General features: G+C 41.7%; 2 protein-coding genes across 5 annotated transcripts in view; both read right to left on the bottom strand.

The window, feature by feature from the left end:
- Positions 1 to 11,357, bottom strand: part of MORC3 (MORC family CW-type zinc finger 3) — a 43,985-nt gene extending 32,628 nt beyond the window's left edge. Inside the window, exons 1-2 of the mRNA XM_032392534.1 lie at positions 11,237 to 11,357; positions 1,591 to 1,663 (exon numbers count right to left, since the gene is read on the bottom strand). Coding sequence (XP_032248425.1) covers positions 1,591 to 1,663; positions 11,237 to 11,275 — 112 coding nt within the window. The 5' untranslated portion in view covers positions 11,276 to 11,357. The remainder of the gene's footprint in view (positions 1 to 1,590; positions 1,664 to 11,236) is intronic.
- A 13,110-nt stretch (positions 11,358 to 24,467) lies between these two features.
- Positions 24,468 to 27,870, bottom strand: part of DOP1B (DOP1 leucine zipper like protein B) — a 106,754-nt gene continuing 103,351 nt past the window's right edge. For all 4 annotated transcript variants that reach the window (XM_032392503.1, XM_032392506.1, XM_032392504.1 and 1 more), the window contains exons 35-37: positions 27,505 to 27,666; positions 25,697 to 25,826; positions 24,468 to 24,955 (exon numbers count right to left, since the gene is read on the bottom strand). In XM_032392503.1, the coding sequence (XP_032248394.1) occupies positions 24,704 to 24,955; positions 25,697 to 25,826; positions 27,505 to 27,666 (544 nt within the window). In that variant the 3' untranslated portion in view covers positions 24,468 to 24,703. The remainder of the gene's footprint in view (positions 24,956 to 25,696; positions 25,827 to 27,504; positions 27,667 to 27,870) is intronic.

Genomic DNA, 27,870 nt, shown 5'->3' with positions numbered 1-27,870 from the left:
TTGTCTCAGAATAAATAAGTAGGAAGGAATACATTAAAAAAAAAAAAAAAACACCGAAAAAATTTTAAAAATGTCAACAGAAGCAGTAATAACATCAGCTTGTGAACTATCTAAGTTCTACTCGAATATCCTTAACTGACCAAAAATACTTGCTGAGGTATATTTTGAAGTCTTTATGACTAAATATAAATAATAGTTCTCAAACTATCCTTCCATAAGGCAGCCTAGAACTAAAATCATCTTTTTAATCAACAACGTTGGGAGAAATGGTGTTTCACTTAAATTTGGTATAGCACAAAGAGCACCATGACTTTCAGCTGCTCTAACCCAAAGCCAGACAATCACTATATATGAATGATCAATCAATCCCAGGTTGGGTGGCTCCTCTGGGTTGCCGTAAAAAAAGAATGGCTCTAGATAGCTGCAGTGTTATACCCATTTCTGGGTTTTTAAAAAACCAGCTGAATAGCACATGCTAGCTGGGAGACTTTGGAAAATCTAACTATGCCAAAGAAAAGAAGGGTGCTCAAAAGTGCCTCCCTTTTTTTTCTCTTATACATCTAAGATAGAACCCTTTCTTGACAAAGAATCTAAAGTATTTCTAAGAATTCCAAAGAATATACTTTCCTTTATTACCTGTTTCTCAAACACATGCTTAAAAAAAAAAAAAATCAGGGGCGCCTGAGCGCCTCAGTTGGTTAAGAGGCTGACTCTTGGCTCAGGTCAAGATCTCAAGTCCTGGCACGGAGCCCCACCTCGGGCTCCACGCTCAGCAAGGAGTCTGCTTCCACTCCCTCAGCCCCTACCCCTGCTCGCTCTCAAATAAATAAATCTTAAAAAAAATTTCACATGCATGAATTTTCCAGACAGAAAAAAATCATGACCCATAATGCAAATCTGATCACAACCTTGCCTCTTCTCATGTTCACTGAAACACTATTAAAATACAATTCTATACCTAATCATTCTATTGGAGGAAACAAAAATGTATTATCACAAATCTAATGTAACATTAATCCCCCTATTGCTAACATCAGAAAAACAAATCGACTGTTATATGTACTTTCCAGCTATTAAAAAACACAATTCCCATTTTTGCAGTATGTCAATTTCTTTTATAATCAGAATAAAACTATTTTCAACATGTTTCATAAATTTAGCAAAATACTTTTATAGTACAGAGAAGGTTGAGCAGCAATTAATTTGACATCTATTTGAATAGTTGTTATGCTAGATAACCTTTACTGATGGTATCATTCAAAATACATGTTTTATTAAACAGCACATTTGCGGGGCGCCTGGGTGGCTCAGTTGTTAAGCGTCTGCCTTCGGCTCAGGTCATGATCCCAGGGTCCTGGGATCGAGCCCCACGTCGGGCTCCTGCTCAGCAGGAAGCCTGCTTCTCCCTCCCCACTCCCCCTGTTTGTGTTCCCTCTCTTACTGTGTCACTCTCTGTCAAATAAATAAAATCTTTAAAAATAAATAAATAAATAAATAAACAGCACATTTGCATATTATTTTTCAATGACAAGTTTTTTAAAACTTCAATTGCAAGCAACATATTATACATGAAATGTCAATTTTACATACCTATTAGTTCAGCAACTGCACTGAATGGCCAAGTGTGACTAGTAGAATTTGTATGTAAAAACTTCGGGCAAAGCTGAAACAAAGCAATGATTCATGTAAATTAATTCAAGTCATACTTTTGAGAACAGAAACCAATATAATTTTCTGTCCCTGTATTAAACAACACTGGGGCACCTGGCTGGCTCAGTCGGTAGAACCTGTGACTCTTGATCTCAGGGTTGTGAGTTCAAGCCCCACGTTGGGTGTGGATATTACTTAAAAATAAAATCTTTAGGGGCGCCTGCGTGGTTCAGTCAGTTGAGCGGCTGCCTTCGGCTCAGGTCATGATCCCAGGGTCCTGGGATCGAGCCCCACATCCAGCTCCCTGCTCAGCGGAGAGCCTGCTTCTCCCTCTCCCTCTGCCTGCCACTCTGCCTACTTATGCTCTCTGTCAAATAAATAAACAAAATCTTTAAAAAATAATAATAATAAATAAATGAAATATTTTAAAATAATAAAAATAATAAAAATACAATAATCAACATTGAGACCAAGCAAAAATAATAGCTGCTTGCTTCAGGATATACCTGGAAGTTATAACCTCGAAGATAAGATTCTTAGAAGGCTGTGCTAATCAACTAAATAGTTTACTCATCAACACCTGCTTCAAAACCCTTGCCTCCTTGGGTCCACCAATCCAAAGCCATGATATCATAAACCACCCAATCAGAAAGTTACCCAGTTTGCAAGGCCTACCTCAAAATTACCGTGAGACACAACTAAGATTTTGCCAAGGGGGTGTTTTTTCCTGAGTGCATTTGCTTAATAAACTTAACTTCACTTATTAATCAACAGGCTTTTCTAGTGGTCTCTTGGAACGTCAGTATTTGATACTTTTTATATTATTTACTCCCAGTTCATTATAGTTAAAACTTGGCAGTGGAGTAATAAATCAACCCTTTACACAATGTCAAATAAAAGTTCAAATCCAAGGACTTTAGGTCTGATTTTATTCACAGTAATACAGTATGAAAGACTATGCCAATCAACCTCATGCTATAGGGAACTCTCTAAATTCCTGAGTAATACAGATATCAAACACATAAAAATGTACAAGGGGCCTTCAAAGGCTGAGGCTGAAAAATTTCCATTTCAGACAGTTTCCATGCAATGGGGATTTTGTGTTCATTTTGAACAGATTATCTTATATTTAGGAAAAAACAGAGAGGGGGCACTTTCAAGTATTCAATGTGAAGAGCTCTGGAAATGTGATGAGATTATAAATGAAACCAACTGAGTTTGTAGTGCTCAGCTGCTGCCACAAGGTGTCAGAAAGAGGTCTATTTTTCCTTTGTCCACACTTGGTTTTAGGTAATTCCCAAGCATTCATTCACCATTAGACTGAAGTACACATGTGAGAAATGAAATTCTGTAGAAGAGCAGTCTTCAAACTGGAGTATGGCACACATTCATGACTATGAAGTAATTCAGCCTTTTTTTTTTTTAAAGATTTTATTTATTTGACAGAGACAGACACAGCGAGAGAGGGAACACAAGCAGGGGGAGGGGGAGAGGGAGAAGCAGGCTTCCTGCTGAGCAGGGAGCCCCATGTGGGACTCGATCCCAGGACCCTGGGATCATGACCCGAGCTGAAGGCAGATGCTTAACGACTGAGCCACCCAGGCGCCCCTAATTCAGCCTTTCTACAGCATATGTTACAAAGTTTTTTTAATAAAAATCAATTTCCAGATCTTCATCTTGCACAAGAGGCCTTTCTCAAATTAATCTACCTGAGACAGTGCCAGGGGTCAGCCATCAGGAGGCTCTTTATGTCCCAGCCGTCTGCCTTTGCATAATTATCACACTACCATTTATAGAATGGCATACTCCTCACCTGTTATAAATTTTACAGTGCGGCATGGCTTTGGAGTATGAAACTTCTGGCTACCAAAGGAGAAGACACCCTTAGAATATCTGTCTTTGCTCTATTTTATACATTTTTGTTAGGTGTGAAATCTGGAATTGGAAATGGGGTACTGTGAATTTTAGATGTACTGGCAGAATGTGGTAGTGGGAATGTCAATTTTCATTTAATGTCTTCATCCTGTATATCAATTCCAAATTGACAATGGTACACATAGTTCTTGCATAAGAGCCCCAAGAGAGCAAAGCAAAGAAGGCATCAATAAGAAATAACTGAATGGTAAACAGTGGCTTTTTCAACTATTCTGAATTCTCATCTCTAGAACATGTCATTAGCTGTGGAGGGAAAAAAACACGCTTGAACGGCCAAAGCAGTAATACACACACAGACACACATACAGACACACAAACATGCACGCGAAGCAGAGTATGTTTAGGTGTGTGACCTTGAGCAAAAAGCTTAACCTCTGTGTCTCAAGTTCTGTCATCTATAAAAATGAGGATGATAATTGTATCAGCTTACCAGGGTATTAAGACTATTAAATGAGTTAATATTTATAAATGCTTAGAAGACCAATTGGAACATAATAAGCACTGTGTGTGTGTGTGTGTGTGTGTGTGTGTGTGCTTGCTTTTTAAGTATTCCTTAAAGGCACAACTGAGCTCATATAAAAATAAAAATTAAGGAAGAGGAGCCTGGGTGGCTCAGTCAGTTGAGCATCCGCCTTCAGCTCCAGTTATGATCCCAGAGTTCCAGGAGTGAGCAGCATCAGGCTCCCTGCTCAGCGGGGAGTCTGCTTCTCCCTCTCCCTCTGCCCTCACCCCAGTCATGCGCACTCTTTGTCTCTGGATCGCTCAAATAAATAAATAAATAACCTTAAAAATATTTTAAAAAGGAAAATCTTTAAGGGCTTCAAGTAAAGAAGGAATTAACAACAAAAATAAGATTTGAAAATAAGGATGCAATGAGTGAGATGCTTAACTGAAATACAAAGGTTTTTTTGTTTTTGTTTTTTTTTTAAGGTTTTGGTTTTAACGGTGATTCAGGGATAGGAGATTTGGAAGGAAGTGCCCCTCTCCACACCTCAATAAGAAGTTGGAGGCAGCAGGAATCTCTCTAATGGGAAGCTTGTCTGTTTTGGTCTAGATGCTTAAAAAAAAAAAAAAAAAAGTGTAACAGGAAGCTCTGTAAAAAGGGGCATGCCTTCACTTTGGTTAAGTGTTTCAATTTCTATAACCTGCGGAAACACTATGGAGACACAACCTCAACCAGACCACATAGGATTCTCTTAGCTCATTATTTGGGAGAATATTTGAGTACAAAATCTAAAATAAGGGAACAATCACTTAAGGAACAATCCACCAGGAGAAAATGTTAGCAGACAAGATACAATAGTATTAGACATCACTTCCCACCCCCTAAACGTTAGGAAACACATACACACAAATGAGATGCTCTGAAGACTACACAGATTTTTTAAAGAATTAATATAACTTTTAGAATCAACAAGTAGTCACACATTTTAAAAATCAGTTAAATATAAAACTTTTTTGGAAGCCTGAACACATGTACACCCCTGTTCATAGCAGCATTATTCACAATATGTTTACCTGTGCTCCTGCCTGAAACTGTTTTCTAATGAAGGGGGAAAAAAAAGAGAAATAAACCCAGAAGAACAAAAATAATCAGAGAAGTGATGGATAATAGGAGATAAAACAGTAGTTTGGAAATTGGAAAGCACAGATAGTGACAACTGATTTAACAGCCGTTGTAAAGAGCGGAATCCAAAACCTAAAAGAGATGGGAAACGAAACAAGAAGCAAAACAAGACCAGGAACCTTGGCAGAACTCCAGAAAGCCTTAGGAATTAGACTTTCATGCCTCCAAAGTCAAAGGTACTAGAGATTGTATGAAAACAAGATAGCTTCAAAGTCTTTAAAGAAGCAGTAAAGATTCCCCTCCAGTTCCTTCTTTCACCCTGCCAACTACTCGAAGCAAGCCGGCAGAAAACTGGAGGTCTGTTCTCTGGAGGAAGTGATGATGGCAGGTTCAGGGACAAGGAACACAGGTGGGTTAAAAGCAAGTCAGCAAATAGCCCAGAAATTAACCCTCACATATATGGTCAAATGATTTTCCACAAGGGTGGAAAGACCATTCAGTAGGAAAAAGACAGCCTTTTCAATAAATAGTGCTGGGAAAGCTAGATATCCTTATGTAAAAAGACTCAAGTTGTACCTTTACCTCACAACGTACAGAGAAAAAAAGAACATCTTAAAATGGATCAAAGATCTAACATAAAGAATTAAAACTATAAAACTCTTAGAAGAAAGCACAGGGGAAAAGTTTCATGACACTGGATTTGGCAATGATTTCTTGGATATGATACCAAAAGTAGAGGAAACAAAACAAAATCAACTGTAAAGGATACAACTGGGACGCCTGGATGGCTCAGTTTGTCATCTGCCTTTGGCTCAGGTCATGATCCCAGGGTCCCTGGATCAAGCCACGTCTCAGCGTCAGACTCCCTGCTCAGTGCGGAGTCTGCTTCTCCCTCTCCCTCTGCCCCCCCTTGCCCTGCTCGTGCTCAGTCTAAGTAAATAAATTAACAAAATATTTTTTAAAAAAAATAAAGGATACAACCGATAGAATGAAAAAGCAATCTATAGAATGGGAAAAACATCTGCAAATCAAGTATCTGGTAAGAGGTTAATATCCAGAACATATAAAGAACTCCTGCACAAATCAACAAAAAGACTAAAAACCTAATTAAACAGTGGGCAAAGGACTTAGATATTTCTCCAAGGATTGTATACAAATGGCCACTAACACAAGAAAAGATGCTCAACATCACTAATCGTTAGGGATATACAAATCAAAACCACAATGAGATACCACCTCATACTTATTAGCATGGTCCTATAAAATTAAACACAGAATTGCTATATGATCCAGCAATTCCACTGCTGGGTACATACTGAGAAGAAATGAAAGTAGGATCTTAAAGAGATTATTTGTACACCCCTGTTCATAGCAGCATTATTCACAATAGCCAAAAGGTGGAAGCCACATAAATATCCATCAATGAATGGATAAACAAAATGTGTTATATTCATACAAGGGAATATTATTCGGCCTCAAAAGGAAAAGGTCCCTTGACATATGCTACAACTGGATGAACCACCCTGAGAACATTCTGCTAAGTGAAATAAGCCAGTCACAAAAAGACAAGTAACTGATGATTACACTTAATATGAGATACCTACAGTAGTCAAATTCACAGAAAGTAGAATCGTGGTTGCTAGGGGCTGTGGGAAGGAAGAACGGAGAATTATTTTTTAATAGGTATAGAGTTTTAGTTCTGCAAGATGAGAAGAGTTCTGGAGACTGTACAACAATGTGAATGTATTTAACACTACTGACTTAAATACTTAAAAATGGTCAAGATGGTAAATTTTATGTTAAGTGTATTTTACCACAATAATAAAGAGATAAATACCAAGTCAGCAAACTGAACAACGTGATACTCCCATCTCCTTTCTCCCAGGTGAGCTTTCAGAAGAGCTAGCAGCCAGAATTATCTGTGCCATGGCAAAAGATTAGATGCAGAATTCCTCTCTGGAAAACCAAATGATTTCTAAAAGTTCCATCTGCTTCTTTTACAGTTGTGTCAGGCCTTTCTGGATAGCATCTTATTTTTGTTGTTCCCACTTTTTAAAAATTACTTTAAAATTTTTTTAAGTTATTTTTTTAAGATTTTATTTAAATTCCAATTAGTTAGCATACTGTGTAATATTAGTTTCAACACTTATAGTGATTGTGATTCAACAATATAGTATTCAACACTTCATTACAACAGCCGGTGCTCATCACAAATTTTTACGTTACTTTAAACACACCTATTTTATTTTCTAACACTTCCATTCTTTAGGCTCTTACAAATACTGACATAGGGTGCCCCCAACAAAACATAACTGATTCCTACCTATATGATCACCCAACACTGAAGCCCACCAAAGGAGCTCTACTCATATATGAATACCTTCTAGTCAGCTGTGTGTCTTACTTGGAAATGTAATCAGGTTAACCATCTCCAGACATTTGAGACTGTAAGATCAGAAGTCGAAAACACAAAGTAAAAGGAACAAAGAAAGTAGAGGTGATGCACTGAGCAAAAGAAAACTTGAAAAATACTTTGATCAATATGTCCAGTGATAACAAATATTCTGTCCAGGGGAGATGATTGTGTATGTATATATATATATAGCATTTTATTTTATTTTTTTAAGTAGGCTCCATACCCAATGTGGGGCTTGAACTCATGACCCTGAGATCAATAGTCGTACACTCCACTGACTGAGCCAGCCAGGCACCCCTCTCCAGGGAAGATTTTAAAAAGACATTCAGTGGGGCACCCGGGTGGTGCAGTCCGTTAAGTGTCTGACTCTTGGTTTCAGCTCAGGTCCTGATCTCAGAGTCTGCTCCAGACTCTCCCTCTCCCCCTCCTCCCTGCTGTGTGCACACGCTCTCTCTCAAATAAATCTTTTAAAAAAAATATATAGTTATATATAGTCAATATAATTATTAATTATAATAGTTAAATAGTAGGAGAAAGGTAGGAGAACATGTGGAGGAAATCTCACAGGAAAGAAACAATGAGTAGGAAAACAGGAGAGAAAAGAAAACAGAAAAACAGGGAAGAAATATGTCAAATAAATGAGAAATCTTTCCAGATTATTAAGAACTTGAGTTTCCAGCCTAAGTGCCCAATACAATACACAGGACTCTAAAAGCATGCTTTTAAATTTCTAAGAGAAATCATTCCTAATTTAGAATTATAATTCCAGATAAATGATATGTAAAGAGCAAGCAATGGTAGCATAAACCTATTTCTAAGAAATGACATAAATTTTTTTTCTTCCCATGTACTCTGCTCTCAGGAAGCTATACCTGTTTTTGGAAGGATGGATGGGCTCCACCACTACCAGGAACAAAAATAACAATATTTACTGAGTGCTTACTGCATGCACAGACCTTTTATATGTATTTGCTCCTTTACTGTTTAAAACCACCCTCTGAGGTGCCCACCCATCCTTCAGATTGGAAACTCAGGCACAGAGAGAGTAAGTAATTTGCCAAGGTTACATATCCAGTTGTCAGTCAGGATTTGAACCTAGGCAGGTGGGCTCCAGAGCCCATGCTCTCAGTCATTAATCTATTGCGCCTGCCAAGGGAGTAAACTCCGAAAGAGGAATATGTGGGATGGAGACACAACGAAAGGGGAAGGAAATTTCCAAAAAGATGATAAAGGGAAATCCCCAAAACACAAGTGAGCCAACAAAACTGACAAAATATTGGGTGTGCTTGAGCACATCTGGAAAAGATTTTCCAGTTAAAGTTTGGACAAAAGAGCAAATCTAAGCAAACAAAATACAATTATTAACTTCAGAAAAACAAAAAGCTGTACAACAAAGAAAATGCAATCATAATTCTGGTTGGTTCATTTGTGAATAATGGTAAGAGTGATAAATCATACAGTAATTCAACAAAAAAGAGGTAAGTGCATTGGAAGGATGGGACGAGGTGAAAAGAGTGTGCACGTGTCAGCTAAATCCACAGCAGGACTACTGGAAAACAACAAAATGGTACCACCACTTTACTTAGAAATACGAAAGCAGAAAGCAAAAATGTAAATGTTTTTGTCACTCTGAATTCCGTTCTTGGATCTCTTGCCCTTCTAAATTAAAATTTTGCATACATCATTATGGTTCACCCCTTGTGTCTTAGGTTTATGACTTCGGACAAATGCATAAACTCATTAATTCCTAGACTCCTAATGAAAGCATTTGATAGCTACACCCAAACAGCGAGCATGGCTGTATTCAAATGAAACTTTATGGAAACTGTAATGTCTACTATGTCACATAATTTTCATATGTTGCAAAATATTCTTTTGATTTTCTCCAACTGTTTAAGAATCATGTTTAAGAATCATTCTTAGCTTATGGGCCATACAAAAACTGGTGGCAAGCTGTATTTGGCCCATGAGCTGTAGTTTGCCAATTCCTGTCCTAAAGCAAAAAGATGGGTGGGGACACAGTCCAGAAGCTGCAGACGGGAGATTACCGTCAATGAGGTTCCCAACAGCCCGTATTACCCACAAAAGAAATATTTAGCACATGGACAGCTGCTTCACCCAGAAAGCCAGCTAACAATATCGGTCTCTTAACACTGTTTTGACCCTTATCTTTGCTCCCTTTCTCACCTCAATCTTGAAGAACCTGAGACAGCAACAAGGGGGGGGGGGGCAGGAAACGAAGAGAATCCAAGGGCAGAAACAGGATGAAACCAGTTCACTCCTTTCCCCCACTACAGGATTTTGGTACAGAATGTGGCCCAATCTGAGGAGGGGGGAGGGCAGGGCATTAAATTGAATAAGATATTTTAAATTAGATGAGGCCAGACTTCACAATACCTGAGGCTAACTGGAAAGCCTTACATCTGCCCAGATTCACCTAAGCGTGGAAGAGAACCATTAGCAAACAATATCTAAACCCAGTGGTAAAAGAATAAAGTTGTTCTCTATATTCAAACTACTAAATACTATCTCATTGAAGAGGCCAGTTACGTAACCAAAGGACCTTTATTCAGTATAGGTAAAGAACGCTTATATATAGATCAATAAAGATCCAAGAGAAAATAGAAAAATGGGCAAAGGATACAAATAGGTGTTTTTTAAAAAAGTTAAATAACTTTTAAGGAAATGCAAAATAAACCCAGATACATTTCACATTCACCATACAGGAAAATTGTTAAAGTCCAACAATATCAGGTATGGGTAAGAATGATTAAATGAAAGAAGTCACAGGGCAATGCACCATTTTTAAAGCAATGGTATTACCACTCGATTGTTCAATTTAACAAGACTATGGTAGCCATTCTCTGGCAAGAGTCACCAACCTCAACAGAGGACGTACACTTCTGCATAACACCAACTTTTTAAGGATAATCAGGTAGGAAAGCCACGCCCACATTTCAGGAGATGAAATTCCAATTCTTGTGTGTGACCACTCCCTACGACTTAAGACTCCTAGATACAAGAAATGCTGGAGGATTTCCAAGAACGCCCCAAAACAGAAACGACGGAGAGGCTAGAGGAAACGGGAGAACCCAGCGACTTGGTGATCTGGGCCCGAGGGCTTAACTGGAGGGAAGCGGCAGGAATGTGACCGAATCGGGAAGACCCGTCCCGGCTCGCTTCACCCCGTCCCACCGCCTAGAGGTCAAGGCCGCCTGGCATTTCTGGCCGCGGACTGCCGCTCCCGCTCCCTCCCCCTCCGGGGCGCCCCGCGGGCCCGCAGGCCGGGAAGGGTCAGGGGCCCTGCGGTCCGAGGGGCGGGCGGTCCCGCCACCGAGGCCTCGCCCTCGACCGACAGGGGCGAAGCAGCCAGGAGAGAGCCGGGAGGAGGGGCCGCGGCCCCGACCCGCCCCAAAGCCGCGGGGGCAAAACAGAAACCCAGCGCGGAGGAAACGGAACGCAGCCCGGCCCGTGCCGCCCGACCCTGCCCGCCGCCGAGTCACTCCGCCGACGGGAGCGAGATGGCCGCCCCCTCCCCTGGCCCCACCGCGGCCCGAGGCGCCGCACCGCGCCGACGAGTCGCCACCGCCCACTGCCGGCCCCCCTTCGCTTGCCCGCCTGCCCGCCCTCCTGGGACACGGCCCGCTCCACCCCTCGCGGCTGCTCACCGCGCTGAGGCGGATCCCGCTGGGTGGCTGCGCCGCCATCTTGAGCGAGCTACAAAGCCAGGACCGGCCTCGGCCGCAACCCGACTGGGAGGCGGCCGGGACGACTGTGGGGCCCACTGGGCCCGCCCACTTCCGGGGCGGGGCGCGCGGCTGCCCCGCCCGCCCACTTCCGCCTCAGGCACAGTTGTATTAAGAGTGTGGGGGAAGTAAATTCCCGGGAGGAGCTGGGAGAACTGGGCTCGAAGCGTTGGGCCCTGCAGGGAAAGGGTGCATGCGTGAGACTGGCGGGCGCGAAAGGGTCGCTCGCTGCGTTTACTGGATCTGGAAACTTGAGGGTGGAGAGTTTGAAGTCTGTCCCCACGTGCGCTGGGGTCCGGAGAGGTGAACTCGAGGCGCCTGATTGGCTGGACGTGAATTGCACTAAAACAAGCCGCCTATGCCCACGGCTGTGTCAATGTGATTTGAAACCTTGTTAACGAAATACAGACTTTGTGCATTTTGGATTTGCTCTGGAAGTTATCATCCTTCGGCCTGGAGAAGAGTCCTTTCTTGCGTGCACATTTATTGAGTCCTTCCGCTCATGCACGCTTAGTGTCCACTTTGCGCCGGATGTTGGGCTGAGTAGGATATAGAAATGAGTAAGTCTAGGGCTGTTCCATACTGCAGGTAAACAGAGGATGGAAAGGGTTTTTTAAATATCCATTTAGGTTTTTTGCTTTTTGTTTTTCCTTTTATCTCTTTGTCCTGGTTTTTGGGAAGTTTAAGCACATGTCAGGTCTCCAACACTTGTTTTTAATTTTTTTTAACTAAAAAAAGAAGATCCACCAAAACCCGGTTAACCCATTTCTCCCACCCACTCCCCACCTATTGCGTTTTTTACTGTAGTACATTTTCTTTGTAAAAATTCAGATAATATGGAAATATAAAACATGAAATTTACCCCCAATCTCTTCACCAGAACATATAAACAATTTGGTATACATTAATCCAGGCTTACTATATACTAAATATTATTTCCAATACAGATGGCCTTCCCACTTGCCACAGTTCCACTTAGGATTTGTCAACTTTCCACTTGCCACAGTTCCACTTAGGATTTGTCAACTTTACCATGGTGTGGAAATGATATGCATTCAGTAGAAACTGTACTTGGGGGGCGCCTGGGTAACTCAGTCGGTTAAGCGTCTGCCTTCAGCTCAGTTCATGATCCCGGGGTCCTGGGATGGAGCCTGGCACTGGGCTCTTTGCTCACCGGGGAGCCTGCTTCTCCCTCTCCCTCTGCCCTTACCCCACCTTTCTCCCCCCACTCGAGATACCTCTCTCTCTTGCTCTGCATTCTCTCAAATAAATAAATAAATAAAATGTTAAAAAAAACTGTACTTGGAATTTTCAATTTTGCTCTTTTGCTGGTGTGAAAATTAATAGCCAGAAACCTCACTGAAGTGGAGTTGGAGGTTCCACAGGATGACCTCTCCTGCCCTACCCATCCTTATCAGTTGCAGACCCAACAAGAAGAGACCGACGACATTACCTGGACTTGACCTTGCTCCTTGTACTACTTTACTATCCCTGGGGGAAAGAAAAAACACTTACCTTATCTCCTACACCCCTGAAACAGCTCAGCCAAGAAGCCGCTATACTTTGAACTCCCGATCTACTCCAGTGGACTTTTTCGTTTATAACAGCCTTCCCAACCTACTCCTTTTCTCCTTAAAAAAGGGTGCCTCCCCTTTATTCCCTGGACTCGACTATGGGTTTTGCCGCAACTTGTTTGTCCCGGATTACAATCCTCTTTTATTCTTGAGTAAGTCCATTTTTACTAGTAAAATAACTGGCAGTTTTTATTTTATTTTTAAAATTAACACTGGGCTAGCAATATCCGGTATGATCCTCTCTCGTGATGCTGGGTAGCAGCAAGCTGTAGTTCCCAATCAGCCATGCTATTGGGAAAATAAACAACCTATATACACTTACAACCATTGCACCCAAACAATCTGTTTTTCACTTTCAGACAGTATTTAATAAATTACATGAAATATCCAACACTTTGTTATAAAATAGGCTTTGCATTAGATGATTTTGTCCAACTGTGGGCTAACATGTTCTGAGCACATTTAAAGTGACGCTAAGCTAAGCTATGACGGTCAGTGTGTTTAGGTGTATTAAATGCATTTTCAACTTACAATATTTTCCTTTTTTTAAAAGATTTTATTTATTTATTTGACAGAGAAAGAGACAGCGAGAGGGGGAACACAAGCAGGGGGAGTGGGAGAGGGAGAAGCAGGTTTCCCTCTGAGCAGGGAGCCCTATGCTCAACTTACAATATTTTCAATTTATGATGGGTTAATTGGAAGGTAACTCCATCGTAAGTCAAGGAAGATCTACATGAATGAGAAAATGTTTAGGGGTGCCTGGGTGGCTCAGTAGGTTAAGCGTCTGCCTTCAGCTCAGGTCATGATCCCAGGGTCCTGGGATCAAGCTCTGCATTGGACTCCTTGCTCAGTGGGGAGTCTGCTTCTCCCTCTCCCTCTGTACTCTCTCTCTCTTGCTCTTGCCCTCTCTCAAGTAAATAAATAAAATCTTAAAAAAAAAAAGTGTTTTGTTGTCACTCTTGCCACTCACCATTGGGCAAATGACATAATGTGAATCACCTAAGTCAAAGTGCTAGTTAACACCACTTGTTATGCCCTGGACTGAATAATTTCTTGGTTTCCTCCAGCGTTAAGACTATTATGTAAGAGGCTTTTTTATCAACTCTTTATTGAGAGCCTTCTTCGTGTCTGTCAGTGTCAGGGCTCTAAGGATTTAGTGGTGAACAAAATAGAGAATTTATGATCTCAAGGCTGTGTTTGTTAAATTGTGGCCCATTTGTGAGTTGTGAAATCGATTTGATGAGTCTCTACTAGAGCTTTGTGAAAAACAAAATAGAATTTTAATTTAATAGTATAGTGCAATGTCAATCTAGGACTATATCCAACTTCTTCACTTACTAGCTATGTGCTGTTCAGCAAATTACTTTGATTTTGAGATGAGATTAGCCTGGATTATGTGGCTGGGCCCTAGATGCAAACCCAAGTATCTTTATGAAACAGAGGCAGAGGGAGATGGGGTCACAGAAAGGTTATTTGACCTCTGCAGCAGAGAGAGACTTGCTATGCTGCTAATTCTGAAAATATAGAAGGGGCCTGGAGCCAAAGAATGCAAAGAATGCAGCTCTAGAAGCCGGAGAAGACCAGGCAACTCCATTCTAGAGCCCCCAGAGTCTGCAGAGGAGACACCTTCAGCCCAGTGAAACTTATTTCAGACATCTGGCCTCCAGAACTGGAAGAGAAGAAATTTCTGTCGTTTTAAGCCACTGAGTTTGTGATAATTTGTTAGGGCAACAAAAGGCATAGACAATATGTTCATGTACAAGCAAGTACTTACCTAAACATACAAATTCTTGTCCCCCTCCCCCCTTTTTCACACAATTGAGCACACTGTGGAATTCTGCATTCCCAAGGCTTACTCATATTGAAAAAAAATTGAGGCAAACACGTACAGGCTAAGCTTACACCAGGTTGGTATAAAAGGGGATTTTACAAGAAAGTAAATACTCCACCACACCCCTCTGGTGCTTGTTGTATCAGACAAACCCAAGCTTGCATGGAAATCTTTATTTAAAAAAAAGTCAAAGCTAACTTGAGGTGATTTTTTAAAAGAATGTATTCATTTATTTGAGAGAGTGAGCACGAGTGGGAGGGGCAGAGAGAGAGGGAGGGAGAATCTGAAGCAGTCTCCTCGCTGAGCATGGAGCCCGAGGTGGGGCTTGATCTCAGGACCCTGAGATCATGACCTGAGCCAAAACCAAGAGTCAGATGCTCAACTGACTGTGCCACCCAGGCACCCCGATGTGATTTTTTTTTTTTTTTAATGATAGAAACTATCTTCTTTGGGGAGGGCTGTAGATTGAAAGTTCATCTCTACCCAGACTCATATGTTGAAGTCCTAACCCCCAATGTATTTGAAGGTGGAGCCTTTGGGAAGTGATTATGTCACATGGTGAAGCCCTCATGAATATTAGTGCCCTTATAATAAAAGAGGCCCTACAGAGCTCCCTCAGCTCTTGTGCCATGTGAGGACAAGGCAAGAAGAACCAAGAAGGCGCCTTGATCTTGGACTCCCAGCCTCCAGAACTGTGAGAAATAAATGTTTGTTGTTTAAGCCACCTAGACTATGGTATTTTTGTTATAGCAGCCCAAATGGACTAAGTCAGGGAAAGAGAAATTTTTTAAAAGTCCACACAATGGTTGGAATATTAGCCAGATAAAACAAAACCTCCACCTGATCTAAATCAACACAATGTGAAATCTGGTTGCTTTCACAAACTTATACAGTTTATGCATCTTGAGTTTTACGTAAAACAGTGTATTGTGGAGATCTTTCCATAACTACATAAAGAGCTTCCTCATGTTATTTCGCAACTTCATAACATTCCTTTATTTATTTATTTGTTTTTTAAGTAATCGCTATGCCCAGTGTGGGTCTCAAACTCACAGATCAAGAGTCACATGCTCTACTGGGCCAGCCAGGTGCCCCAATAACATTCCATTTTATTGATGTATTGTAACTTCTTTAGCCAATCCTTCTGCTTGTGGGCACAGGTAGTTTCTACACTTCTGTTATTTTTTTTATTTTTTATTTTTTTAAAGATTTTATTTATTTATTTGAGAGAGAGAGAATGAGAGACAGAGAGCATGAGAGGGAGGAGGGTCAGAGGGAGAAGCAGACTCCCTGCTGAGCAGGGAGCCCGATGCGGGACTCGATCCCAGGACTCCAGGATCATGACCTGAGCCGAAGGCAGTCGCTTAACCAACTGAGCCACCCAGGCGCCCTACACTTCTGTTATTATCAATAAGACTACAATGAAAAACTTGTATGTAAGTCATTTTACACATATGTATGTATATTAGATAAATTCCTGAAAGTAGAATTGTTGGGTCAAAAGATACATCCATTCATAGTTTTGATTGAAATTGCTTGTAGCAATTTATAGTTCTTACAGCAAAGTAGAAGGGAACCTGTTTCCTCTATTACTAACACCTGCTGAAACGGTCAATGAATAATGTTTCAGAGAAATTTTAATTTTTTCCTCATATTGTAAATTTGGGCACCTTTTTACATATGTTAAAGCCTATTGTTTTTTCTTGTGTGTAGAACTCCCCATTCATATCTTTTGCCCATTTACTATTCTTTTTGATAGGAGTTCTTTGAGTATTAGAGAAATTAGTCCTTTGTAATAGGAGTCTCAAATATTTTTCTTGGTTTACCATTTGTCTTTTACTTTGCTTATTATTTTTGTTATGCAGAATTTTTAAAAGATAATTTGTATAGTCAAAATTATTGAACTTTCTCTTGTGGCTTCTGGAATTTATATTCATCTAAGGAAGATCATCTCCATTCTTGGCTTATATAGATGTCTTCTCTTGACTTCTTCTAGTATTTTTATGGTTTTTTCATGGTTTCAATCTTTGATCTGTTTGGAATTTATTTTGGTGAAAGATGGAAGGTATACATCCAATTTATTTTTTTTTTCTGTTGGTTACCCACTCATCTCTATATCATTTATCAAATAAGCCACCTTTCTTTCTCCCTATTGATCTGAAGTGTCACTTTTATTATATACTAAATTCTTCCTGGCATTTGTGTCCATTGATGGATTTTCTGTTTTCTTCTATTAATCTGCTGTTCATTTCTGCACTGGTACCAATTATTTTAGCGCTGTAATATGTTTCAAGATCTACTCAATTTAGTTCTCTTCTTTTTCAGAAAATTCCTGGCTACTTTTGCCTATTTTTTCCATATAAGTTTTAGAATGAGTTTTTCTGGTTCAAAAAAAAACCTAAGTGTTGCTTCTGGGGGATTCCATTAAATTTATAGATTGACTTAGAATTCACAACTTGGTGATGTTGGATCTTACCCTTCAAGACCTACTAAGCCTTTCTTTTCACTTCAAGTCTTCTTTACTCCTTTGGAAATATTTTCTTCAAAGAGTTCTTATGAAGTTTTTTCCTGAATATTTTATTATCGTTGTTATTGTAAGTGGGATTTCATCTATCTCATAACTGGCCATTTAGATAGGTAGATAGATATAGAGATGTTGATCTCAAAAAACTGCCTTGATGTGTATATGTGTATTTTAAAGATTTTATTTTTAAGTAACCTCTACACCCAAAGGTGGGGCTCGAACCCACAACCTCAAGATCAAGAGTCACATGCTCTACTGACTGAGCCAGCCAGGCACCCCTTGATTTGTATATATATTAACTTTTCATTGAGTTTGATTGCCTTTAGGCTAATCATGCGCTTCAATTAGCCACAAGCCTCTCTCAATCATAGTAAACCATTTGTCTGTTTCCTGAAGGATTTAGATTCCTTAACAATTAGATTGTTAACCTGGCTTAGATTCAGAAACAAACATAAAACAATTACAAGGGAAACGTGAAAGAATAGACAATCACGTGCTTATCAGTTAAGATAGTATCTTTACTATAACACAGCGAGCTCTCTCCATACAGTACAGTAGTGCCCAGGGTCAAGTGCTCACCCTCCGGACAGCAGTGGTGTTTTGTTGTCAAAGTGTCCAATAAGAGTTGAGGACAAGCCCAGTGAAGACAGAAAAAGCAGTCTTCACATGTTTTTCAGGTGGGCTGGGCTGACTCTTAATGGAATCAGGCAGTTCAAGGACCAGCAGGGAAGGGTGGGGAAAGCAAGCCAAGCCAAGCATCCTCATGCGCCAATACTGGGTGGTCAGTGAGACAGCATGAGCCTCAGGGAGGTGGTTACTAGAGTGAAGGGGGTTCTGAGTTTAGGGTGAAAAACCCAGTATTCCTTGAGCCCCCAGCTGTCTAGTCCTATAAATTACTTCATTCAAACTTGGGTTTACTGTCCTTTCTTCCTCCTCCAGCACCCATCTTTTTTTTTTGCCTTTTCTTTTTTTTTTTAATTTTTTATTGTTATGTTAATCCCCATACATTACATCATTAGTTTTAGATACAGTGTTCCATGATTCATTGTTTGTGCATAACACCCAGTGCTCCATGCAGAACGTGCCCTCCTCAATACCCATCACCAGGCTAACCCATCCCCCCAACCCCCTCCCCTCTAGAACCCTCAGTTTGTTTTTCAGAGTCCATCGTCTCTCATGGTTCGTCTACCCCTCCGATTTCCCCCCCTTCATTCTTCCCCTCCTACTATCTTCTTCTTTTTTTTTTCTTAACATATATTGCATTATTTGTTTCAGAGGTACAGATCTGAGATTCAACAGTCTTGCACAATTCACAGCGCTTACCAGAGCACATACCCTCCCCAGTGTCCATCACCCAGTCACCCCATCCCTCCCACCCCACCCCCCACTCCAGCAACCCTCAGTTTGTTTCCTGAGATTAAGAATTCCTCATATCAGTGAGGTCATATGATACATGCCCAGCACCCATCTTTATCAGAAAAATCAACTTTATGTTTCTCATTTAGTTACCTCGGGCTGCTTGTAAATGCCGGACCCCAAAGGAACTGAAGATACGGGCTCTGTCTCTTCCACAAAAGGGGCACTTGCCTTGAAGCTGGTGATGGGCTATGACATCAGTACGAGCTTTAATAGGGCTGCCCTGTGACAAAGTGCCTCACTGTGTCTGAGAACTGTAGAAAGGAGCAAGACTGAGGAGTTTGGGTCTCAAAGATTGGCTCCCATATATATATATATATATATATATATATTTTTTTTTTTTTTTTTTTAATTTATTTATTTGAGAGAGAACATGAGCTGGGTGGGGAGGGCAGAGGGAGAGGGAGAAGCAGGCTCCCTGCTGAGCAGGGAGCCCGACGTGGGACTTGGTCCTGGGACTCCAGGATCATGACCTGAGCCGAAGGCAGACGCTTAACGACTGAGCCACCCAGAAGCCCCTGGCTCCCATATATTTGTTAAATAAATGACTTGAGCCTGGTGAAAGAAGAGGAGAAAATAGTATCAAGCAGTTGGAACGACATATGGAAGAAATGCAAGAGATGAGAAATGCTGAGTGGTTGGAGGAGACAGAAGAGACAGATGAGAGGCCTCCAGGTCCGAAGAGTCATTATTACAATTTCAATTTAGGGTAACATGTAAACTGACTTCTTTAGAGCCAAACATTGAAGGGCAAGTTTCTCCTTTATTTTCCACCTCCCATCTGCTTCTGGTTGACTTCACGGGGGAAACCCAGAATGAGACAGATGTTTGCTCATCACATAAGGGGGAACCCCAGCTGTCTCCCATGCCCTCACTTTAAACTCACAGTATTTTTGTTTTTGTGTTAAAAATTGTATTGTATACTGGGGCGCCTGGGTGGCTCAGTCGTTAAGCGTCTGCCTTCGGCTCAGGTCATGATCCCAGGGTCCTGGGATCGAGCCCCGCATCGGGCTCCCTGCTCGGTGGGAAGCCTGCTTCTCCCTCTCCCACTCCCCCTGCTTGTGTTCCTGCTCTCGCTGTGTCTCTCTCTGTCAAATAAATAAATAAAATCTTTAAAAAAAAAAAAAAAAATTGTATTGTATACAGAACATAAAATTTACCATTTTACCCATTTTTTTCAGTGTATGATCCGATGACATTAATTTTACTCACATTGTTGTGTCCCCATCACCACCATCCATTTACAGAACTTTTTCATCTTTCCAAACTGAAATGCTATACCCATTAAACACCAACTCCCCAGCCCCCCCAGCCCCCGGCCCCTGGTACCCACCCTTCTACTTTGTCTATGAATTTGGCTATTTCCAGTCCCTCATGCAAGTGGAATTATACATTTGTCCTTCTGTGACTGGTATACTTACCATAATGTCCTCAAGGTTCGTCCATGTTGTGGCATGTGTGAGAATTTCCTTCCTTTTTATGGCTGAATAATATTCCATTGCGTGTATAGACCACATTTTGTTTATCCAGTCATCTGTCAACGGATACTTGGGTCATTTCCACCTCTCGGCTATGGTGGAAATGTTGCCATGAACATGGATGTACAAGCCTCTGAGATTCTGCTTTCGGTTCTTTTTAGGGGAATTGCTGGATCATATGGTAATTCTATTTTTAACTCTTTGAGACACTACCTTACTCTTGTCCTAGACCTACAGTATTTCAAAGTCTATTTCCTTTCCCCCTTGGCTTAAAGGTGGACTTCCTTGATTTAGATGGAGAACCACTTGGAAGGAGCTACCTATATGGGATGAGAAGTAACCAAACAAGCTCAGCTTTGCTAGTTTCCTCCTGGTTTCCATAAAAGTCACCATATGTATGAATACATTGCTCTGAAAACTAGGGTTTCTCCCAGAATGGTTCAGGAAGCACCTGCGACAAAAACAACTTGTTACACAAGCAAATTCCTGAATGTCATCCCATCTACTGATCTAGACGCTCTGGGGAGGAGGCTAGGCATTCTGCAAGTTAGCAAGCTCTCCAGGTGAGTCTCCCGCACAGATGAATGGGAGGACCCTTGCTAAGCATAGTTGCTTTGCAGGATTCCAGCCATAACTGACAGATTTCTAACCTCAGGATACTCATATCCATTCTCAAAAATGCTTGAAGGGATCCCCTTCACTCTGAACTTCAGAGACAGCACTGAGTCTGGCTGAAGAAGATTGAATGGTCTGGAATGATTACGACGAGACTTAACAAAATATGGACACACGATCACACACAGGACACTCATGTAACACAAGCCCAGCTGTTCCTTCATGCAGAACGGGGAGACTCCTTAGCTGGCCCACATCCTCCTACTCCGAATCATATTCTCTTGTTTGAAGGTGTTGGTTTTGCCTGTTCATTGGTTTGTCTCACTGAACTGCAAGTAATACCTCCTAGCGGGCATTGTCTTACAACGGAGCATTTTATTCCAACAGCGCAGAATTCTCTCTGGTCTCCTGGGTAATTGTTCTAAACTTTTAAGTACAACCTTCATCAACTATTTCCACAAATCTAGCTACTTCTACTCCTAATTTAAACGGGCATAATGTACAACTAATGGGAAATAAGGCTTGTTCTCTTCCACAACACATCTCACCACCCCTTCAAAGCTAGGAGCTGTGTGTGGCCCTAATACGAGCTGTTTTTACAGGAAGTCATGAATGGGCGGGGTAGTTTCAGAAACTGTCTTCCACACATTACCAGAAAGCAGCAGCCACCTCAGGGGTTTCCTGTCTCACTTTCTCAGCCCTGCGGTTGAGAACATAGGGCTCTAGAGGGAGACAGACCTAGGTTTTGTTTCCTGGCTCTGCTGAACTTGTAGAATGGGGTAAGCTCCTACTTCCTAAGGAGGTGGTAAGAAAGCAAATGAGGCAGGTAACGCACTTGGCACCATGCCTGGCCCCTGGTAAGCACCCTAGTAGTGGGGATCACTTCATCCCCACGCACACGCACCCCTCTCCCACCAACACTGCCCGCAGCTCTGGGTGTCCAAAACTCTGCTTTTAGAGCACCAGTCTGTTCCGCTTTGCCGTGGCTGCCCTTGGCAAGCCCCACCTCTCCCAGCACACTCCCTGCCCTCCATGCGGTGACTCAGGGCTTATTAACACGGAACACCAGCTTCCTCTAGAAGGAATGGAGTCAGAGCGGTTGGCTGCAAAGAGGGGTGCAGAAGGGCCCCTGTTGGGAAGTAAGAAGAAAATATCAGAACTATCAATCTTGCTTTTCGGCATGCTTCCAGACATTGGGGTGGGCACAGCCTTCTTTTTTTACTGAAGGGTGCCTGATCAAAACTGTTTATAGATCACAAAGGCGGCACGGAGATGATTAGTTGCTACAACCCTAAGATATAGTTACATTCGATATTCCCATTTTATAGATGAGAAGACTGAGGCACAAAGTTTTGCCCAAGCTAGTTTGTGGGGAAGCTGAGTGTCACACCCAGGCAAGTTGACTTTGGAGCTTAAACCCTCAACTGCTGTGGTACACGCTAACTAAAGATTTAGATGTACTTCATGTTTATAAACTTCCTCAGTGTTGTAGGAGAAACATAGGGATGTGTTGTTGAATCCCTGTCTTTTAAGATTTCCATTTAATATGATATTTTCAGAAACCATTACGCTGTTTTAGATACTGGGGAGAAAAAAAATGAAAAACAAAATTTGTAAATCTAAGTAGAGACACAAGAACTGCCTTCCATGGCATAATAGCTATGATGACATTAAGTTATTAGTTTTGTTGTTAATTTTGATATATGAACACATGCACCCACCTGGATGTTAACTATTAATCAGCCGATGGTTATCTCCTCACAATCTGAATTACAGCTAACTCACAGTGTAAGTTACACAGGATTTATAAGTCTACACTTCAATATTTAAAATTTCAGTGACCGGGGCGCCTGGGTGGCTCAGTCGTTAAGCGTCTGCCTTCGGCTCAGGTCATGATCCCAGGGTCCTGGGATCAAGCCCCGCATTGGGCTCCCTGCTCAGCGGGGAGTCTGCTTCTCCCTCTCCCACTCCCCCTGCTTGTGTTCCATCTCTCTGTCAAATAAATAAATAAAATCTTAAAAATAAAATAAAATAAAATAAAATTTCAGTGACCCAACTTGCAAATGTTTTAAAAGATACCCCCTTACATGCAAAAAACCATAATTTTCATGTAATATTCACACACATTTGTATGAATACCCATGTTTCCAGTGGTGCTTTTTTCTTCTTATCTTCAGCCCTTACTTAGGTAATCAGGTGGTTCTGTGCTCCCCAAATCCTAGATTGGGGCTAATGATGCACATTTCTTCTGCACTGCACACAAACTTACTAGTTTGTAGTAAGTAGAAGGATGTTAGGAGAAACTTAACCAACGCTGGCCTCATTCCAGAACACCCTGGTTTACAGAAAGGATGAACATGAGAGCACGCATTAGACCTCGTATGCATCATCTGGCCCGGAATGAGACTCCATGCAGTGCTCTGGAGGCTGAAAAGGGGACATGAGGTAGGCAAGTCTGGAAGGCAAACCACGCTCACTGGCAGAGTGAAGGCTCCCATGGCAGAGCAGGGGCGCCAAGCCAGGACTCTAAATAGGGTAGCTGGCAGAAGACAGAGAGGTTCGGAAAGAGTGGGGCGACCTGCTGCCAGGCGAGAGGAGTCCGTGCTTAGAAAGGGATTATTTTAATGAATGGGGAGGTCTACAAAGTGGGAAAGAGATCCCAGAAAGGACAGAGGGCGAGGAAAGAGTCCAAAGGGTCAGTGTCCCAGACAGTAGCCTCAGGCATTAAAGGCTCCAGGACAACATCGATTCATTCATGTTAGATGGAAAGTGCTGGCAGAACACATAATGGTACAAAACTAAGGCTACAGCTGTCAGTTTTGCAAACTATGTATGTCTTTCGAAGCTGGACGCACTGTGATTTTAACATGTGATTTAAAAAAAAATTATTTATAATTTCTATACCCAATGTGCGGCTTGAACTCATAACCCCGAGATCAAGAGTCATATGCTCCACCGACCGAGCCAGCCAGGTGCCCCTTAACACGTGATTTTTTTTTTTTTAAGATTTTATTTATTTATTTGAGAGACAGAGTGCAAGCAAGAGCAGGGTGGGAGGGCAGTGTGGGGATGAAGCAGAGGGGGAGGGAGAGGGAAAGAATCCCAAGCTGACTCTTCTCTGAGTAAGAAGCCCCACCTGGGGTTCGATCTCACAACGCTGAGATCATGATCTGAGTCGAAATCAAGAGTCAGAGGCTTAACCAACTGAGCCACCTAGGCGCCCCTACCATGTGATTTTAATGGTTAAGAGTTAAATACACTGCAATATCTTCAAGCCCTTACCACTGCTGAAACAGTCAATGGTAATGGGCAATTATTATTTTCAGAAAATAATATACTTTGGTTTTAAAATGTGGAACCAAAATAAACGCTTTAAAGGACATACGTGTGGGCGCCTGGGTGGCTCAGCTGGTTGAGCGACTGCCTTTGGCTCAGGTCGTGATCCCAGAGTCCTGGGACCGAGTCCCGCATCGGGCTCCCTGCTCAGTGGGGAGTCTGCTTCTCCCTCTGACCCTCTCCCCTCTCATGCTCTCTCTCACTCTCTCTCTCTCAAATAAATAAATCTTTAGAGAAAAAAAGGACATGTGTGAAAGGTTAAAAGTAATATTCAACAAGTGTAAACTTTTAGAGAAATATACTGACACAGCCCACACGTATCTACATCAACAAAGAAAACTCATTACCTTCACACTTCATATTACACATTTTGTGCTAGCATTAGATGATATATTAATTTTATTTTCTTTACATAAATTGAGGAAGAAACATACAATCAGATCCAAATATATTACAAGGCATTTAGGGAGGTGTGTTTTGTTGCCCAACAGAAAATTATCTGAAATCGACCTTGAAAATGGAAAAAGACTTATTTAAAAGCACTATCCTGGCTCCTTTCTTGTTTAGAATATATCCTGGCTTTCAGGATATATTCTGAAATTCTGTCTTATGTGGTTAAGATTCCAGATGTTCCAAAAAATCATATTCAACACATTCTTCTAGTTGTTTCAAGACCCTTGGGCTATCTGTGACAGGAAACTCCAAGACTGGAGGTCCTCGGGTATCGGCAGGCAGTTTACTCTGGGTTTTAAAAGCACAATTTAGAGTCTGGAAGAATGGCATCAGTTGTCTGATGCTGGAAACAGAATGTTGGCGCAGAAGGGGGAATTCATTCTTCATGGTGATCTCATCAGAGCTGCCAATTTCCTGCAAAACATAACAAAACAAAACAAAAAAACACAACCACCTCGTAAAGATAATATGGCTTTGCTAAGGGTTAGAGATGCAAGTGAGGTACATGCAGGCAGCCAACCTAAGCAGTGGGTTCATTTTTTTTTTTTTTAAGATTTTATTTATTTTTTGACAGAGAGAGAGACAGCGAGAGAGGGAACACAAGCAGGGGGAGCGGGAGAGAGAGAAGCAGGCTTCCCGCGGAGCAGGGAGCACGATGCAGAGCTCGATCCCAGGACTCTGGGACCATGACCTGAGCCGAAGGCAGACGCTTAACGACAGAGCCACCCAGGTGCCCCAAGCAGTGGGTTCTTTATGAACATTGACTACCAGCACTAATGGCAGTTTCCAAATGAACTCAAATGCTGGTCTTCAACTGACATTTTCCACCAGGATGTCACCCCAGCCCCCCAGGCCCCGGCCATTCTTCCCGCAGGCCCTTCCTCTGCATAATACAGGGACTCTGTATGAAACTACTTCCACAGATCCCGATCCTGTTATCCAGGATGCTTAACTCAGCAACTGGGATGAAAAAGTGACATATAAATGAGAAAATAAAGATGGGCTTTATACCACCTCCAAGTTTTAACACTCGGATCAAAGAACTTTAGAAAATTATTCAAAGTCGTTAAAATCAAGTGGCACGTGGAGGACTTCTGCTGCCTAGACTTTCTCCCTTCTGCCACAAATACAAATTGCAAAAAGGAAGACATTTACCCCATATTTTAATTTTAGAAGTTCGAGAATCCTAACGGTGTGGGGTTTGCATTCTTGGTGATTCTCCTCTAGATCTGACAGGAAGGCAGGGCCCTCTGTGTCCACTTCTGGAACAAACGCCCACCTGTAACTGGACGAAAAAAAATCTGATGTCAGGCATGCTGACTCAGAGCCCACTTCAAAAAGATTTTTGAACAGCTTTATTGAGATATAATTCACACACCATACAATTCACCCATTTGAAGTGTATACTTTAATAGACTTTCGTTTATTTGCAGGATTGTCTATCCATCACCATAGTCAACTTTAGGATATTTTCATCACCCCAAGAAGAATCCCTGCTCCCTTTAGCTATCACCCTGCAATCCCTTGCACCCCCTTCATCTGGGCCACCACTAATCTATTTTCTGTCTCTTCATATTTTCTTATTCGGAACAGTTCATATAAACTGGATCATAGAGCATGTGGTTTTTTGTGAATGGCTTCTTTCACTTCATATGCTGCTGCCAAGGTCCATCCATGCTGTAAGGAAACGTCGGTACTTCATTTCTTTTATTGCTGGATATTTCACTGTACAGATACTCGTACATCGATGGACTTTAGATTGTCTCCACTTTTTGCTTATTATGCATAATGCCGCTATGTATACTCCTATACATCAGAACCCACTTAAAAAAAACTTTCTTTTCTAAGAAGATAGCAGGAGGGGAAGAATGAAGGGGGGGGAATCGGAGGGGGAGACGAACCATGAGAGACAATGGACTCTGAGAAACAAACTGAGGGTTCTAGAGGGGAGGGGGGTGGGAGGATGGGCTAGCCTGGTGATGGGTATTAGGGAGGGCACGTTCTGCATGGAGCACTGGGTGTTATGCACAAACAATGAATCATGGATCACTACATCAAAAAAAAATTAAATTAAAAAGACAAAAAAACAAAAAAACTTTCTTTTCTTACAGCAGGTTTAGGTTCCCAACACAATTGCCCGGAAAGTCCATATGTGCCCCCCCCCCCCCCCCCCGCCCGGCCATGCGATGCCCTCCAAAGTCCAGAGTTTACCATAGGGCTCACTCTGGTGGTGTGCATTCTATGGGTTTGAATAAATGTATAATGACATGTATCCACCATTATAGTATCAAATAAAGTAGTTTCACTCTCCTAAAAATCCTGTGTTCTGACTCCCTCTCTTGTAACCCCTGACAATCTTTTTACTGTCTCCATAGTTTTGCCTTTTCCAGAATATCACAGAGCTGGAATCATACAGTATGTAGCCACTTCAGATTGGCTTCTTTCACTTTGTAATATGCAGTTAAGAAGAGCCGACATTTTAACCACAAACATTTCTACATGATTGTTCTCTTACTCTCTGTAGGGGGATAGGACAGAGAGAAGTGGCATCTGGGGCCAGGCATGAAATTAACCATATGAGCAGCTGTGTTAAGCCTATAGGAAATGTAAGCCAATAGGGGCAAAGTGAGCTGGAGATAGAGTGTTCCATTTATTTAATTAAAAACAAACAAAGAAATCTACACAAATGCAGTGAGGACCACCAGCCCGTGACTCTTGTTTTATACGCATTCAATAGCAAAGCCCCCTCAACACACACCCCCCTGCCCAGAAACCCATCCATAAACACTATTATGAGCCAAATTCAGGAAACCACAAGTGTTGTAAGAACTCTGAAACCTGGTATTCTCATCCGCCACTAGAAACCCCAACCGGGGCTTCTCACACACCCTACACAACAAAGTGAAAGTGCTGACAAGGAAAGTCACCATTTCAAAGAGGACACATGGTCTTATCTGACTTACATTTGAAATAACGGCATCTTGTCAGGTGGAAAAGAAAGTGCTGTGTCCAGGAATTTGCAAGCTGATAAATATAAGACCAGTTCACTCTGGGGTATCTCCCCCACTGAGGGCCCATTTCCATCGGCAACTGAAACTTTCATTCTGTTGATTTTGTTGCTGTTTCTATAAATTTGCAAAGAAACTCGTTATAAATTCGTTCACATACGCTGTAGTCCATTTGCCTGTGCAAGGTCCATAAGGAGTTTTTTCTGTTTAAGAAATGGTCAAATAGCTGGTCCCTTCACAAGTACTTGAAGAAAATAACACTGACTGTTAGATAACCGTACATCACAAAGTGATGTCTGCTCACATATGCGCACAGACCCT

Source organism: Phoca vitulina, unplaced genomic scaffold (assembly GCF_004348235.1).
Source record: "Phoca vitulina isolate PV1807 unplaced genomic scaffold, GSC_HSeal_1.0 scaffold68, whole genome shotgun sequence".
NCBI lineage: Eukaryota > Metazoa > Chordata > Mammalia > Carnivora > Phocidae > Phoca > Phoca vitulina.
This window is presented reverse-complemented; position numbering and strand designations above follow the sequence as displayed.